The sequence below is a fragment of the Prunus persica genome, chromosome G7, assembly GCF_000346465.2.
Source record: "Prunus persica cultivar Lovell chromosome G7, Prunus_persica_NCBIv2, whole genome shotgun sequence".
Classification (NCBI taxonomy): Eukaryota; Viridiplantae; Streptophyta; class Magnoliopsida; order Rosales; family Rosaceae; genus Prunus; species Prunus persica.
In genome coordinates, this window is record NC_034015.1 from 431,595 (window position 1) to 446,487 (window position 14,893).

General features: G+C 36.5%; 2 protein-coding genes across 5 annotated transcripts; one reads left to right on the forward strand and one right to left on the reverse strand.

Annotated features, from left to right (window-relative positions):
* Positions 4,052–7,060, forward strand: LOC18769249 (chromatin-remodeling complex subunit ies6). 2 transcript variants are annotated; one of them, XR_002272546.1, is made up of 5 exons: positions 4,052–4,385; positions 5,746–5,939; positions 6,202–6,269; positions 6,572–6,788; positions 6,969–7,060. XR_002272546.1 is itself a non-coding variant. In XM_007203100.2 (4 exons), the coding sequence occupies exons 2-4, from the start codon at positions 5,765–5,767 to the stop codon at positions 6,701–6,703; spliced, it is 375 nt and encodes a 124-aa protein (XP_007203162.2). In that variant the 5' UTR covers positions 4,052–4,385; positions 5,746–5,764; the 3' UTR covers positions 6,704–6,931. The 2 variants fall into 2 exon arrangements, 1 of the variants encoding a protein (XP_007203162.2); XM_007203100.2 differs by lacking the exon at positions 6,969–7,060 and having other exon boundaries at positions 6,572–6,931.
* Positions 7,078–12,080, reverse strand: LOC18770115 (glutamate dehydrogenase 1). Of its 3 annotated transcripts, XM_020568584.1 has the most exons (11): positions 11,912–12,080; positions 11,616–11,772; positions 9,409–9,571; positions 9,124–9,237; positions 8,801–9,022; positions 8,617–8,691; positions 8,408–8,524; positions 8,060–8,310; positions 7,877–7,952; positions 7,690–7,776; positions 7,078–7,589 (listed from the first exon to the last, which is right to left on the reverse strand). In XM_020568584.1, exons 3-11 carry the CDS (start codon positions 9,514–9,516, stop codon positions 7,404–7,406), a joined length of 1,236 nt encoding a protein of 411 aa, XP_020424173.1. In that variant the 5' UTR covers positions 9,517–9,571; positions 11,616–11,772; positions 11,912–12,080; the 3' UTR covers positions 7,078–7,403. The 3 variants fall into 3 exon arrangements, with proteins under 3 accessions (XP_020424173.1, XP_007202170.1, XP_020424172.1); XM_007202108.2 differs by lacking the exon at positions 11,616–11,772 and having other exon boundaries at positions 9,409–9,543; XM_020568583.1 differs by lacking the exon at positions 11,616–11,772.

Consider the following 14,893-nt stretch of genomic DNA (forward strand, 5'->3'; position numbering starts at 1 on the left):
TGTTTATAGAAATGAAATGGTATAAGGTTTATTTATATTATTAAAGCTAAGAATGTGTATATGACTAAATATCTCTTAAAGTAATGTCTTGTCTTTTATATTAATTTATTTTTATATTACTCCATTTACTTAAGCTTACAATGTAAATAAGGAAGTACCCCTAATTTGGATTCAATTAAAAATACTAGCAATTCAAATATGAAAATCCAGTTTTAGTATAAGATTCAGTTTATACCAATATTGATACCTCAATAAGTCAATGTATACTTTATACTAAAATCTCATAAAATTGTGTTTGATTATTTAAGATATATCAAGGCCCAAAAAATCCAAGGCTGGGCCCAAATATATTTTCAGCCCAGTATGACACTTACTAGGGAAGAAGCTCGACTTGGGTACACAGGAGTTCGTCAGATGCGTTTACACGAGTTATGGTCCACCTGCCATACCAAGCAAATGCGTAACCCGCCACGCAGAAAGGTCATAACAAGCCTATAAAATGTACTAGCTCTATAAACATGTGCTTATTCCCCCGTCAAGCGCCATTTTGGCCCAGCCATAGCCCTTTACAATACGGCAAAGCTTGAGCACAAGCACGCCAAATAACAGGCCACACAAGGGGCAAAATCTTTATTTTTGCACCAAACCACGCTACAAGCTTAAGTGGGCTCAAGCCACCTGAATGCCCGAGGCTTGTTGAGCAGGTTGTGGTATGGATGGTTAAGAGCATTCACGAAGCCCACTAATGAGCTAACAAGTTGAAGTTTTGGGCTGCTTGGGAGCACCAAAACTCAAGCCTATTTCTTAAGCTCAAACATATTGGTAAGCATAAAAGAAAGAAAAGTGGCCCATCACCTTGGTAAAAGTAGCCCATCACCTTAGGAAATAGCCCAGCAACCTGAAAAATTTCTCAGGAAACCTCCAGCACATGGCTAAAGCCAAATCCAAGACAAACCATCTTTGAGACCAAAGGATATTTGCGTGTGCAGTGCAGGCTGCTAGGAGTAAAACAACCTTAAGACCAGCACATTTATCCACTTCTTTCCCCTACCAACTCTTGCCAGAAAATAAGGAAAGAAAGAAGGAGAGAGAGTTGCCAGAGATAGGAAGGTGCCACAGAGACAGCTGCGGGAAAACTCTAGTGTTTGGGCCAATAAATTACGCACCCAGCCCAACGCTGGAGGCCTAGAAGGACGAGGCGAAATGAGGACCCAGGCAGTTTGGACTAGAATTGGAATCAAGGGCCCAAAGTCAAAAAGCCCAAACCCAAGTCAGATTTTTTACCAAGACCCAAAAATTGGAGGGAAACCCAGTACATGCGAATTGCTCAGCCCACAGCCCCAAAACTCAAAATTGGGCTTAACTTGGCTAAATGAAGGTAGAGAATAGCCCAAAATTGAAGAAACCCAAAAACAGTTTTATCTACCCGAGTTGAAAAATGGGCCAAAATACCACTTTAAGCAAAAGTGACACACTCAGCCTTGGATCATAGAGAAACCCACGTGACTATCTGACTTTGAGAAGTCAACAATTTCAACTAGTCACAGGAGAAGTTGATTGGTAATTAATGAAGACTGGATTATAGAAAGACTTCTCTGAGACTCTACAGCTAAAAGATCAAAATGCATTTCTATATAATTCTGCATCAGAATAGGTGGTCTTGGATGGCATATTGTTTTCTTTCTCTCTTTAGAAAGAACAAAAGGGAACAAAGAAGAGTTGGTTTTTCTTTCAGAAAAAGTAAGGAAAAGACCTTCATGAAAACTGATTATTGATGGTTCTTCTTTGCCAGAACAAATAACTTCTCATTTTCTTTGATATTTAAAAATGAAAATATCTTGATTTTTAGAAAATATGCCGCCCATTTTTAAGATTATAGAAACCCACTCCAGCATTTTCTATAAATATGAGAGGAGGTGAACAGATCAAAGGACAGCCAAAAAAATCAATCAAAAACAAAACTCAAAATGATCACTTGATCTGAAAAGCCTTCAAACAAACTGAAGCAACCAGAAGCTCATTGAGCCACAAGAAAGAAGCAAGCTACAAATCAAAATCTTCAACTTCAGTTCAGACTTCGAGAAATAAGTCATTCAAAACGAGATTACAAATTTGGTTCAGCATAAGCCAAATCAAGCAAAGTTCAGGTTTTTACAAATATGAAAACCTCAACAAATTTTTGAAGAGCCTTGGTCAAGCAGAGCAGGTACCACAGTGCAGTTCCAGCTTAGTAATCAAGTCCAGCCACTTCGGCCCCTTCCAGACTGAAGAGGTCCCAATTCTGCGCGTTCAAAAAGTCTTCCAGGGCTTGAAATTGATTAAAGCTCTGTTAAACTCGAACGTTGGTATCGATTTACAACTGAAACGTAAACCGTTGAAGTTGTTGACAGTCCAGTCCAGCATAAGCATATCCAGCCCAGCCTAGATCAGAAGCATCTATCCAAGTAGAAATGGAAGTCCAGCCTTCTTTTTATCTTTCTAGAGTTGGTTTTTCCCTTTTGAGTTTTGTAAAAGGCAGTTCCGCCTAAAAACAGTTCACTTTCTTATCATTTATTTTGGCCAGAACTACCAATTTTGTACTGTGAAAAATTGTGAAGTCCTCACCAGTCTGAGGCAACAAAAGAACTTACTTGGGAGATATTCCTCACCCAAATTTGCAATCGCTTATTTAGAAATCAGTAACTTGGGGAGCAAGTTATCTATCTTTTAAGAAGTCTATTAGGATTTCTCATTGCTAGTAGTGGCATGCTCGCACACTAAAGAAAGTTGACTTGTTGACCAGTCAATGATTTTCAAGGCAATGAGGAACTTTACCCTACCATCACAGGAACAAACATAAAACGAGTGAACATCTAGAGCTCCAAAAAATCTTATCCCAGAGGGGATTTCATAAAAAAGGGTTGAATCAAAGGAAGAGAAGAGGAATGAAGGAGAAGACATGGAAGATTTGGGGAGAACCAATTAGGGTTTCTTGGGAAGAATGAGCTTCTAGCGCCTATAAAAGGGGGCATTTCCTATCTAGCAAAATATAATAGCCAGAGCGAGCAAGCATTCTCACTCTCTGCTAGAACCTTCAATTTCAACCCTTGTTCCCCCATCTCCTTCCTTTTTCATCAAGCGGTTGGAAATTTGCTCAAGCCACCCATCATTTCACCTCATATTTTCCTCTCTTCCTTCAACAAATCATCCCAAAATTCCCTCTCCCCTTTCTTTGAACCTCTATTTCTCATGGGAAATCCAAGCTTTCTCTCTTTAATGCTAAACTCATGATTGCTCAGCTCTCATGCCATAAGCTTCTTAAGTCAAGCCAAAATATTGATTTGTAAGCAGCTGTTTGTTTTGTTGGTGAAAGAAACCAAAGTGCTTCCTAAGGCTCCACGAACCTTTCGAAGCACCCTTGAGGCTTGATTCTTGAACCTAGACACAGGGGCAACTACACCCATTTGCTCTTTACAGCAACCCAGACCCATCTATAGCTGTTGGAACAAAAAAAGCCCCTACAAGATATAAGAAATATAAACTGCCAAAAATATCATTGAAAACATTAGGGCTTGTTTGGTATACTACTCAAAAAAAGGAATTCAAAATTCATTAATATTTTTTTAAAAACATGAGTTTTTAAATACTGATTTTAAGATCTAAAAACTTGTTTGGTATTGAACTCCAATATATTTTTAAGATCTAAAAAAAATTGAAATTAAAATTACAAAATCAGAAACCCTAGATTCCCATATTGAAATTAACAAAAGAAAAGGAGAGAGGGAGGATGGTGTAACACCCCAATCCAATTTAAGAATTTTTTTTAATTTTTTTTAAACTATGAAATTTCATTTTTGCACTTTGGAGTATGGGTACTTTAGTCACTTTTCATTCTGGAATGATTTTGGGGAAATGAGCAGCACCATTACATAGAGCTCATCGATACAAGTCCATAGACAGGCGGCCAGCTCAATTTGGAGTTAAAACGAAGAAGTCATGATTTACAAAAATGCAGTGGTACAACCGTAATTATTACGAAGTTAAAATTTAAATACCAGATCAGATTCTATCCTTGCATCACCCTCTCCTCTCGCGATTCTCTCTCTCTCTCTCTCTCTCTCGTTTCTCTCTCTTCGCGCAAATCGGCCAGCCACTTTGGCCGGCGATTTCTCCCAACTCCGGCCACCGTTTCAGGCGGGACCGGTCCCAAAATCTTCCTCTCAACGTCCTCTTTCTAGCCTAGTTATTTTCGCAGCTCGAAAACTTAAGGATTGGCGGTTGGAACGACGGGAAGTTTCGGCAGCAGCTGCCACCGTCGCCGTCGACGTTTCAGGCCACCTCGCGCTGGTTCAAAAGTGGGTTCTGATTCTGAACCAAAGCAAATTCGTTGCAGCATCGCACCGCAGGTATACAAAACGGGTCCTAGATTTTTAATTGAAAAAAGTATATTTCTTCCTTTTTTATTCTACCGTTGTATCTTGATGCTTTCATGGATTCCTAAGTTCGTTGGTACCAAAGTATTTGAGATTTCATGAATTGGGTTGGGGCAGTTTTAATTAGATATTATAGGTATGAGAACCTAGGTAAAGAGTATATTTTCATTGTAGCAGAGTTGTATTAGTTGAGTTTATAATTCTATTTACTTTCTAATTGCATTTCTAATTCTATTTTAGTGAATGGATAGTGCTTATTCTAATTGTATTGATATTTGTACATGCATGTTTTTAATCAAACCAAAAGTTGATATAGGATAAGAGCACACTGCTGTTTTGTTATGACATGATTGGTTGAGATTATTTTTTATGGTATGTATGGTCGAGCTTTGTATGCCATGCCTAGCGTCGACAGGATTTTCTGCTTGAAATTCTTGTTTAAGGCTTCAACCTGCAAGGATTCCAAGTAAATTAAATCATATTCAAATTTTCCTTTTTGTGTGTTTTGTTTAGCTGTTAAATTGAAGTAGACTTTATACTCCGATTCTTTGTTGCTTCAAATCCGAAACCAATAGTTGCAAACATGGAGGTTTCCTTTTGTTAATCTTAGCCAGTAACCCTTAACCTTGGATTTCTTTGTCTTACCAGATGATCTTATAATTTTATCCCTTACGATCATTTTACTTTCTCATATTTCTTATAGTTCTGTGTATGCATGAGATGCAGGTTTAGTTTTTCTGTTTCGTGGGTCTTTTTACCGAAAAAGCTCTCTTTATTGGCATGGTTTTAATACTACTGTTATTCCTACACTAATTGTCTATTTATTTATTTATTTATTTTGAGTGTGGGTTTTGTATACTCTTTCCAAGATGTATGCTACTATTTCTCAATGTTCTGTTTCTTATATCTCAAGGCTATACCATCAGTGTAAAAGGAAAGAATCAATGAATGCATAAAAAACGTAGTGGATCTTACACAAGCTGAATTAGGGGGGACTTTCTTCAAATCCCTAATATTGATTAAAAAAATAGAGTTAATGAATTATGTTTATCTGCCTTTGCTCTTCAAACCTGAAAGGCTTCAATTGACTATTTTAGCAAACAAAATATGGTCTTATACCGTATATCATCCAAAAATATATTTACTATTTGTTAACAAACAAGAAGAAGACAACATTCCAGATCTTTAATTTTGAGTGTTGGCTTGGTTAACTTTGACGAGTTAAGTCAGGGAGTTGATCGATCCAACTCAGCCCCATTGTTGATTGGAGGGGACGTGGTTCTGTAACTTTGGGGTCAGGGAATAATTTTGCTCTTTATCAATTTTGGCATAGAGATTTTACAAGTACAAATATGGAGCCCGAGGTGGTTCATGCAGAGCTGGTGTTGCCAACCCACTTGAGCTTCAAGCGGATTCAAATGTACGAGAAGTACCCAAAAGGCCAATCAAGAGGGAGACACTGGAAACACCTCAAGCAGATCATTCAGGCCGAGAATTACCAGAATTACCCACCCAATGAACCCAATTGTAAGTAATACTTATATAGTTAACTTCAAGCTTTCACTTTTACCCCCTTACATTAGTTGTTATTCAAACTGAAAATCTAGTGCTCAAGAAGGTATCCCTCTTTGCTATTTTGAATTAACTGTGACCGTTAGTATGGCTGTAATAGCGCATAAGAAATTTTCTAGTTTGTATAGAAACCATATTTATTTTAGCTTAGTATTTTAAGCATACTAATGGGAAGTGTTCTCATTTTTCTTTTTCTTCAAATGTCCCATGCATGCAGATGTTAATATAGAGTCGCCGCCCTCTATGCATCCATGCAAGAGAATTTGTGATATAACAGGATACGAGGTATTGTGAAATTTTTGCGAAGATATGGATACCATCTGTACTTGTGCACGGCCTTTTAGTAATAGATGAAACTTGGCTAAGCTGAGCTCCAGCCAGACATTCATATGTTGCCTGTTATGTTCCTCGCTGTATAGTTATTGATCTGATCAAAGGTTCTAAGGAGAATTTCTATGACACACATTCCTATTGATGTTAACAAATATATTGAATATTAAAATCTCCAAAGCTTTTCTATTCAAATTACCAACTTCGTTATCAATCAGTGGAGAATGATGAATGATCTGCTTCTGTGCACCATGCAGGCACCTTACTATGACCCAAGGACCGGCCTCCGCTATGCCAATGCTGATATCTTCAAGCTCATAAGATCTCTCCCCAATGAATATGTCCAAAGATATCTGGCTCTCAGAAATGCCGCTGTGGTTTTGAAGTAACATTTGGTACTTTTCAGCTTCCCAAGGCAGGATTCACTTTTTCTCGGCTTCAATTATCCTTGAAACTGGAAATATTGTAACTGTGGTATGTATGCTTAAAAGGAAATTTGCGTTGAAGTGTTAATAATTTAAACAATATCAGAGATACACTAGTGTATATCATAGTTTGGCATTTTCCAGTTCCCAAGTTTATTTTTGATGTGTAATATGAGTTTATTCTTTGATCTCTCTCCCGCTCTCTCATCTTCATGATATCTAATTTCAGGATCAGTTGAAAAGGGAGATTTTAGAGTTATCAATTTGGGCTGTTTGTTATTAGGACTCTTACTATTCACCAATTTGATGCTAAAGGAGGAACAGAAAACAACTGCTCGTGTTGAAATGACAGAATCACACAAATACATCATTGATCAATGTAAGCCAATGTTGCATCTACCCTAATGAAGGACAACAACATTAGGGTTTAGGGATTAGGACCTTGTCCTTACAACTTATGTAACCAAATAAAATGAAACTAATGAAATTTACGGAATTCATAAAACTCGGAAGCATATTGATGCAACCCAAAAATATTAAGTAAACTATTGTTCAAGTTATTACCATGCAACAATAGCAATACCGCATCAGTAAACATGAATAGGAGGAGCCTCATGAGATTCGTCATATTTATTCAAAGTGGCAGGTCCCGATCAGCTCAGGGTTAGGCTTCCCACCCTCGGAGGACAGTTGCCCTTGCAACGCGGTTAACCCCAAGCGTGAAGGCTCCCATCCGGAGGTCACAGTTGTGGGTTTTGCACATCTCCTTCACATCTTTGAAGCCTTTGGTCATGTAAGTCCTCAGCTCATTGTTCACCTTTTCTTCATCCCACAAGAAACCTTGGATGTTCTGCACCGCAAAACCCACCAAATTTAGTAAAACTATATTTGCTAAAGTTAGAATGTTGTTCAGAGTTGAATAAGAAGTGATGTGAAGATATGTATGATACCTGTACCCACTCAAAGTAACTAACAGTAACTCCTCCAGAGTTTGCATATATATCGGGAAGAATTACAACACCTTTCTTTGATAAGATCTGCAATTGAAGAGAGTATAATCATTATTATAACTAAAGATTACTTGCTTAACTGTTCCCTGTCTCTGTAACTTTAATTATCAGGCAATTAAGCACTAACCTCATCGGCCTCGGGGTCAGTGGGGTGATTAGCTGCTTCAATGATAAACTTGGCTTTTATGTCATTTGCATTTTCCCTTCATTCAAGAACAACATTTAGGTTATGTCCTTGCTCAAAGCTTTCATCATGCATGCTGGCAAAAAATCTTGATGTTTCCAATATTTCTAAAGTTTAAAGTAGTACCTGTTGATGACACCTCCCAGGGCTGCTGGAATGAGGATGTCACAGTCTTCAACCAATATTGAGGTGGGATCTATTGGGTCCCCACCATTGAACCCCTTGACACCCCTCTTCTCCTTCACATGGTTAAGTAGGCTTGGAATGTCTAGTCCTTTGCTGTTCTTTATGGCTCCACTGATATCACACACTGCAACTATTTTGCCACCACTCTCATGGATGAGTTGGGCAGCCCAGGAGCCCACATTCCCAAAACCCTGAGATTGATGCAAATATACCATTCAATTCTTCAATTTATTTCAGTTTAGAGATGTGATTAATTGACTAGTAACCTGGTGTTGTTGAGAAGTGCACCTGGATAACGAACCGTTGTCCAGAGATGCTCTTTCCATGCTCATTGAGTAAAGCCTCTGTTGCGAAAAGCACTCCTCTTCCTGTTGCTGCATCTCTTCCCAGAGATCCACCAAGATCCTAATTTACACAAGAGAAAATATTAGCCAACATGATGATTTTAGCAAAGAGAAGAATGTGGTAGGCACTTGTTCACCAACATATATACTCACAATAGGTTTTCCAGTCACTACGGCAGGTGAGTAGCCATGAAATTTTGAGTACTCATCTAGGATCCATGCCATGGTCTGTTTTTAGACACCGAAAACCCAAAAAAGAAGAAGGGAAAATTGATAAAAAGTCTGTCTGAAATTCAAGTTGATAAAATTTTGGTCTTGTAAAGTACGGATGGTGAACCTGTGGACCCGTCCCCATATCTGGTGCTGGAACATCAGTATGGATGCCTATAAGATCATGTATCTTTTGGGTGAAAACTCTGGTGAGCCGTTCTAGTTCTGAAACACTCAACTCCCCTGGATCGCATCCTATCCCACCTTTGGCACCACCGTATGGGATGTTAGCCACCGCCGTCTTCCACGTCATTAGCTGTGCTAGAGCATTCACCTCATCTGGGTCGACCTACATTCATTTTCCATCCATACAACACATATTCATAAATATTCTTACACAAAATAGAAAACAAAAAAAATTGGTATGTCATGCAAAAGATTACAAAGTACCTCTGGGTGATATCTAATTCCTCCCTTCATGGGGCCTCTGGCATTGTCATGTTGAACTCTGAACCCAACAAATGAAGCCAAACTCCCATCATCTTTTGGTATGGTGCACTCAACCTGTCAAATAGTTCCAAAACCAAAAATCAAATGACCAAATTATATTGGTTTCGAACCGATGGATACTCCCAAGTAAACAACTGAGTTACTGAACTTTATCAATCACTAGTGGAGAGAGACACGAGTCTAATTAGATTATACATTTAGAAATATAATATATTTATAATTAACCTTGATTTCCCTAAATGGTATTAGTAAACTTCTCTCAAGCTTGGAGTCCAATCCCAAAAGCCGAGCTGCCAACTTGAAGTTTCTGTTGGTTGCCACCAATGCGTTCATCTTGAATCTGAGTCTCAGTCTGAGAAGCTAAAAATACTTAACAATTATTCAGTGCCTGCTTAGATAGATGAAAAAAAAATACATCAATTTATTTCACTCTACAAGAATTCGTCCAAGTTAACATCGAACAAATAAAACGCACAAGCTGATCAAAGGCAGAAAATAAAATAAGAAATAGAGGAAATCAGATTTTCTATAAAACTCTTGTTGCTTACAAATAATTTAATGTGCATTGGTGCATCAATTCAAGATGGCTTTTCTTATCATAAATATCTGCATTTAACAATGGTGCTATTCAACCAGAGCATCATTTACAACATTAATGCCAACTTAACTAGCTAGCTTAGCCAAGTTGGCTAGAGCGGATGTGCTCCCCACTCTGCATTCAAGTTCAATTCTCCCCGCTTGTATCCAAAATGAAATCAAATTATTAAAAAAAGAAAAGAAGAAGAAAGACATCGTATATAAATTTAAAGAAGGTGGAGCCCCTGAAGTGAGATTATAGTTAAAGTTGACTGAATGACTTGTGAGAGTGATACCACTAGAAAATTTGCAACTAGTGAGTAGTGACTAAATAAACCAATATTGATGATGTTGATCTACTGGATTCTGATTTGTAATTCATAACATTAATATTTCCACAAAAGAAAAGACAACAAAATGTGCTTGACTTGAGGAATAATTTGAAAAAACCCTGATTAGATTTAGAAACATAATCCCAATTTCCAAAAACCAATAAGCCAACAAAACAAAAAGGAGAGGGAAACTGGAAAATGATGAAGTGATCTATTGGGTATTATTTTGATCTATCAAAGTTACAAGCATCTTCTGTCCAATAAAGCAAAAGGCAAAGGGTCTGTTTGAATTAGACGTATGTAAGAAACTGTTTTCGGCCAAAAATAACCCTAATTATAACGAATCAAAAATAATTTGTTAGATCATCTAGTGACAGAGATAACGAAACATTTTTTCGGTTACGATAGATCGATATGTCTCATCTCATATCATATAAAATGAAGTGAACAAATTAGGTCACAATTAAAAAAGCATATGGTTCCATGAGCCAAAAAAAACTTGTGAGAGTTTTGTGGAAAGAGCAAAGCCATAGTTAGCTAGCTAGCCAGGTATACGTATTTTAATACCACTGCCCTTTGGAGCGGTTCATGTATAAATTTTTGGGACATTTTGGAAAAGACAAGAGGAGAGATATATTTTTACAAGAAGTCAAAATGGACAAAAATGCTATTTTATTTTTGGATTTTTTAAGGAATCCTTTACATTTGCATGTCTTTAATTTAAAAGTTGATTAGTGTTTCCGTCTTTTTTGAAAATTTTTTGACTTTTTCCAAGCCAAAACCTAAATTTACTTAAACTTTTGAATTAAATACCAGAAATTAAATAATTAAATTGAATAGAGGACCCCATCTTCATTATTCTTTCTCTAACCTTTCCTGCTTTAGGGGAGTCAGTATCACTCAGCTCTTTTTCAACATCAATTTTCCTTTTTCTTTCTTTTTTTCAATTTTATTTTTTAATAATTTTAAGAAGACTTGTGTAGGTAGCTTTTTTGTATGTCAACTCTTTTGTCACCTAGTTCATACCAATGCATGAAAAACAGAGTATAATATGAAACGAACCTTTTGCTGCAGTTTAGTGAAATTTTACAAATCCAGCCCAAAAAAAAAAAGCGAAGATTTTTGAGAAAAATAAATTGTCACACTATAAAACTTTTCATAGTTTACTTGTCCCTCATATCGTATGTATGAAGAAAATACGATCGCTATAAATTGTCAATATAGCATAACTAATGTAAAACTAAATCCATTTGAAAGCCGGTACATGTGATCAAGTGATAACAAAAAAGTGAAGTGTACAATTTGACCGCATACATAATATTCAATTGATATACTTAATTGTATGGATCACAGGTAATTGCATGCATTTGAAGTTTACTTTAAGACTTAGTATGTACCTAACGAGAAACTGGGTGAGAGGAGAGATGACTCTTCATTACCCTCAAACTTATAGCATTATTGAACGGATGTTCAAAACTATTTTTAGAAACTTGAAAGGAGGTAGAAAATAAAAATGGAGTATACCCTCATTCCATGTCCATGACACATGAAGCAAGATCGGAAGATGGATGCTTACGTGCATGTAATTAGTGTTACTTGTTAATTAAGGAAAGCTCGAAATTGATGATGATGAGGGATCGATCCTCAACTTCTTGGATATTTGCATGTACACACATAACATCTATATATATTGATGGATAGATATAAGAGAAAACCCAAATAAGAAAGCAAAATTTGGAAACAATTGTGAGAGATGATAGTGTAGAATTGAGAGAGACAATAAGGGATGTAGAATATGAATAAATTGAAAGTCTACTCACAGTGGAGAGATAGAGAGAGAAGAAGGATGAGCCCAAAATTCAGCGGCAGCTGAATTCAATTCAATATTATTAGGTAGGTATGTGTGCTTCAACTCAACGAGAGAGAGAGAGAGAGAGAGAGAGAGAGAGAGAGAGAGAGTTGAACTTGGTGGAGATCATATGTGAAGGAATATGTGTGTGTGTGTGTATATATGGAGCAAAAACCAATAATAAGGGAATTGAAATTAGGACAAAAAGTAGAATCCAATTCTCTACCTACGAAAACAGAAGAATCCCATTTTCTACTTCAGAGTTTTCTCTGTGTGTGTATATATATATATATATATATATAAAGAAGAAGACACAGTCTATCTTTCTATCTGCAGTCTGTGGAAAGTGCAAAAAATGGTGATGATTAATTGTGTCATAAGAATATAAGAGAATTGGGTGGAATATATACGATGCTCTCTCTCTCTCTCCCTCCCTCCCTCCTACCTGTGGGATTTTGTACCTCCCAGATTCCTACACCACACCTCCACACTTGTCACTCACTATACCGCCTTCCCACCCCGCACTCATTAATTAATTTCCACACAATATTTAATCTTAATTATCAAATGATATTATAAGGTATGTATATATACAGTCCTCCTCCTACAAATTTCTTTTGAATTGTTTTCGAATTCAAGTGATTTTTGAAAGAATATCCATAAATTAGATGGTTTGGATTATCAAAATACAGTACGTGACAGGATGTACAAAGGTGTCTCTCAAATAAAGTTGTTTGAAAAATCCCTTGAAGCATATGAGAGAGAGAGAGAGAGAAGGAACTAGCTAGGTACAAAGGGCGAATGCATCTAGAGGTAAGTGCATCCGACTCAAAACCCACATTGCACAGCCAGCCATTATATTTGAAAACTTCTACAATAATTCTAAGCACACTAATTAACTAAACAACATATGAGAGAGAGAGAGAGAGAGAGAGAGAGAGAGAGAGAGAGAGAGAGAGAGAGAGATGAGCTGAAAAGATGCAAAACATGGCAAGTTCAATCAATAAAGCAAAGCATGATGAACACAATTCTTAATTCAAATCACGACAATTTAATGATCAAAAGAATCTCCTTTCTAGTTATCTATTAACCAATTAATTTTTCCTGATTAATTCACGATGATGATTGAATTATGAGACCAAAAACAACAAAAAAGAGCCCTTTAATAATTGATAGACATCTCAATCGTAATGGACCTTAGTAAGATACGATGCAAATATATCATAAACATCAAAATTTGGACACCTTGAAACCTTGAATGAAAATTTTATGTTACTTATGGGGAAGAAATTGATGTTTCATACGCATAGCTTGACTACACATTGTATCTATAAAATTAAAATATGTTTGCCACAATTGATCACTTTTGATAGCCAATGTATGGCCTATCTCCTAGCTATTCTTTTGATTTATTCATATCATACTCAACAAGGAAGGTGTCTATGCGGAACCCTCTCTCATTATGGGCGGAATCATGAATTTTTTAACAAATAGGCTAGTTATAAAGCTGTTAACTTAAAATCTAATGATTAATTTTTATTTTTTTTCACTTACCGTTTCTATAGTCGTTTTATAAATAAAAGTATAGTCATATAGCTTTATTGGCTAATTTTTAATAAACTTTAACATAAGACAAATACATATTTAATCTAATCTAAACTACGGAGAAGGGATTGGAATTCTGATGCAAAGTGGAGAGCACATTCGCTCTAACCAACTTGACTAAATTCATACCTATAAAGTGGGCGTTACTAGGTATAAAGCATTAGAATCAGGGGATGAAATGCTCTAGTTTTTCCCATAAAAAGAATGACATGTGAAGCCAATGGAATGGAGGCTGAGGGTCAAAAGGTTGGACTCCACTACACCAAACTAGTATAGTACAAAGTGATAAAAAAGGGATAAAAACAAGGCAAAAAGGAAGCATGCACTACCACGGCCACTAAGCCCTACTAGGCTACTATATATGCCCCTATCTACATATCCAAAAGAAGCTTGTTGCTTGTACGAACTCTCTCTAGGGCTAGGCTGTATAAACATGTTTACTTACCTCATGCATAAAATAAAACGTCATCCATTTGCAAATACCTTAATTAACTATGCATTAATATTTAATTTAGTCGTCTTGTATTGTATTTGATTCTCTCCTTTTTTTTAATATTGCTTGTGCAAAGAGCTTTAATTTTAGGTTGAAAAGAGATTTGATTTCAATTGGAGTCAAAAACAGGGAATTCGATTCTTCATGTATAGGGTCAGAGAACCTACTTATATCCCAAGTTGATGGAATAAAAAAGTAACTTTTGCTGTCCAAAAAGGGTGTTCCTTTTCTTTTTATTATCTATTTTCCCTTTATAATTGCAAACGAAACTGAAAAAAGTGGACAGGGAATTACAAAAATAACCTGAAAAGAATATAATTGAAGAATATATATATATATATATATATATATTAATGAATGGTACGTAGAATGAGGCCAAAATGTTGGTGATGATAATGGAATCTTTGGAGAATCTGTGATGGATTTGGAAATCCTTCTCAGAGTGTGGGACAAACTACCACCTCCACCATGGGCACAAGATATAATAGATTCCATCCATTCGGAGTAGCACTTGTCAGATTCTTTTTCACTACCACCTAAAGCTTTTGCTATCCTTCCTTTGTATTTATACTTACGGAGGAGACATACTTTTAATCATTGCATTTAAAACTTAAAGAACCGAAGATATTCAAACCATGATGAGCCCATAGAAACAACACAAAATAACCAATGTTTTGGGCTGGTCGATTTCCAAATATATTTACGTGTATTAGGCCCAATACACGCATGATTGAAGAAAGGAAGAAGGGACGGATGAGGGAGAACAAACAAGAAAAAAAAGATGTGGATGAATTTCTTGAGTTATCTACTGTAGACGTCTATGAACTTAGTCTCTAGTTGTAATTGAATCTGTGA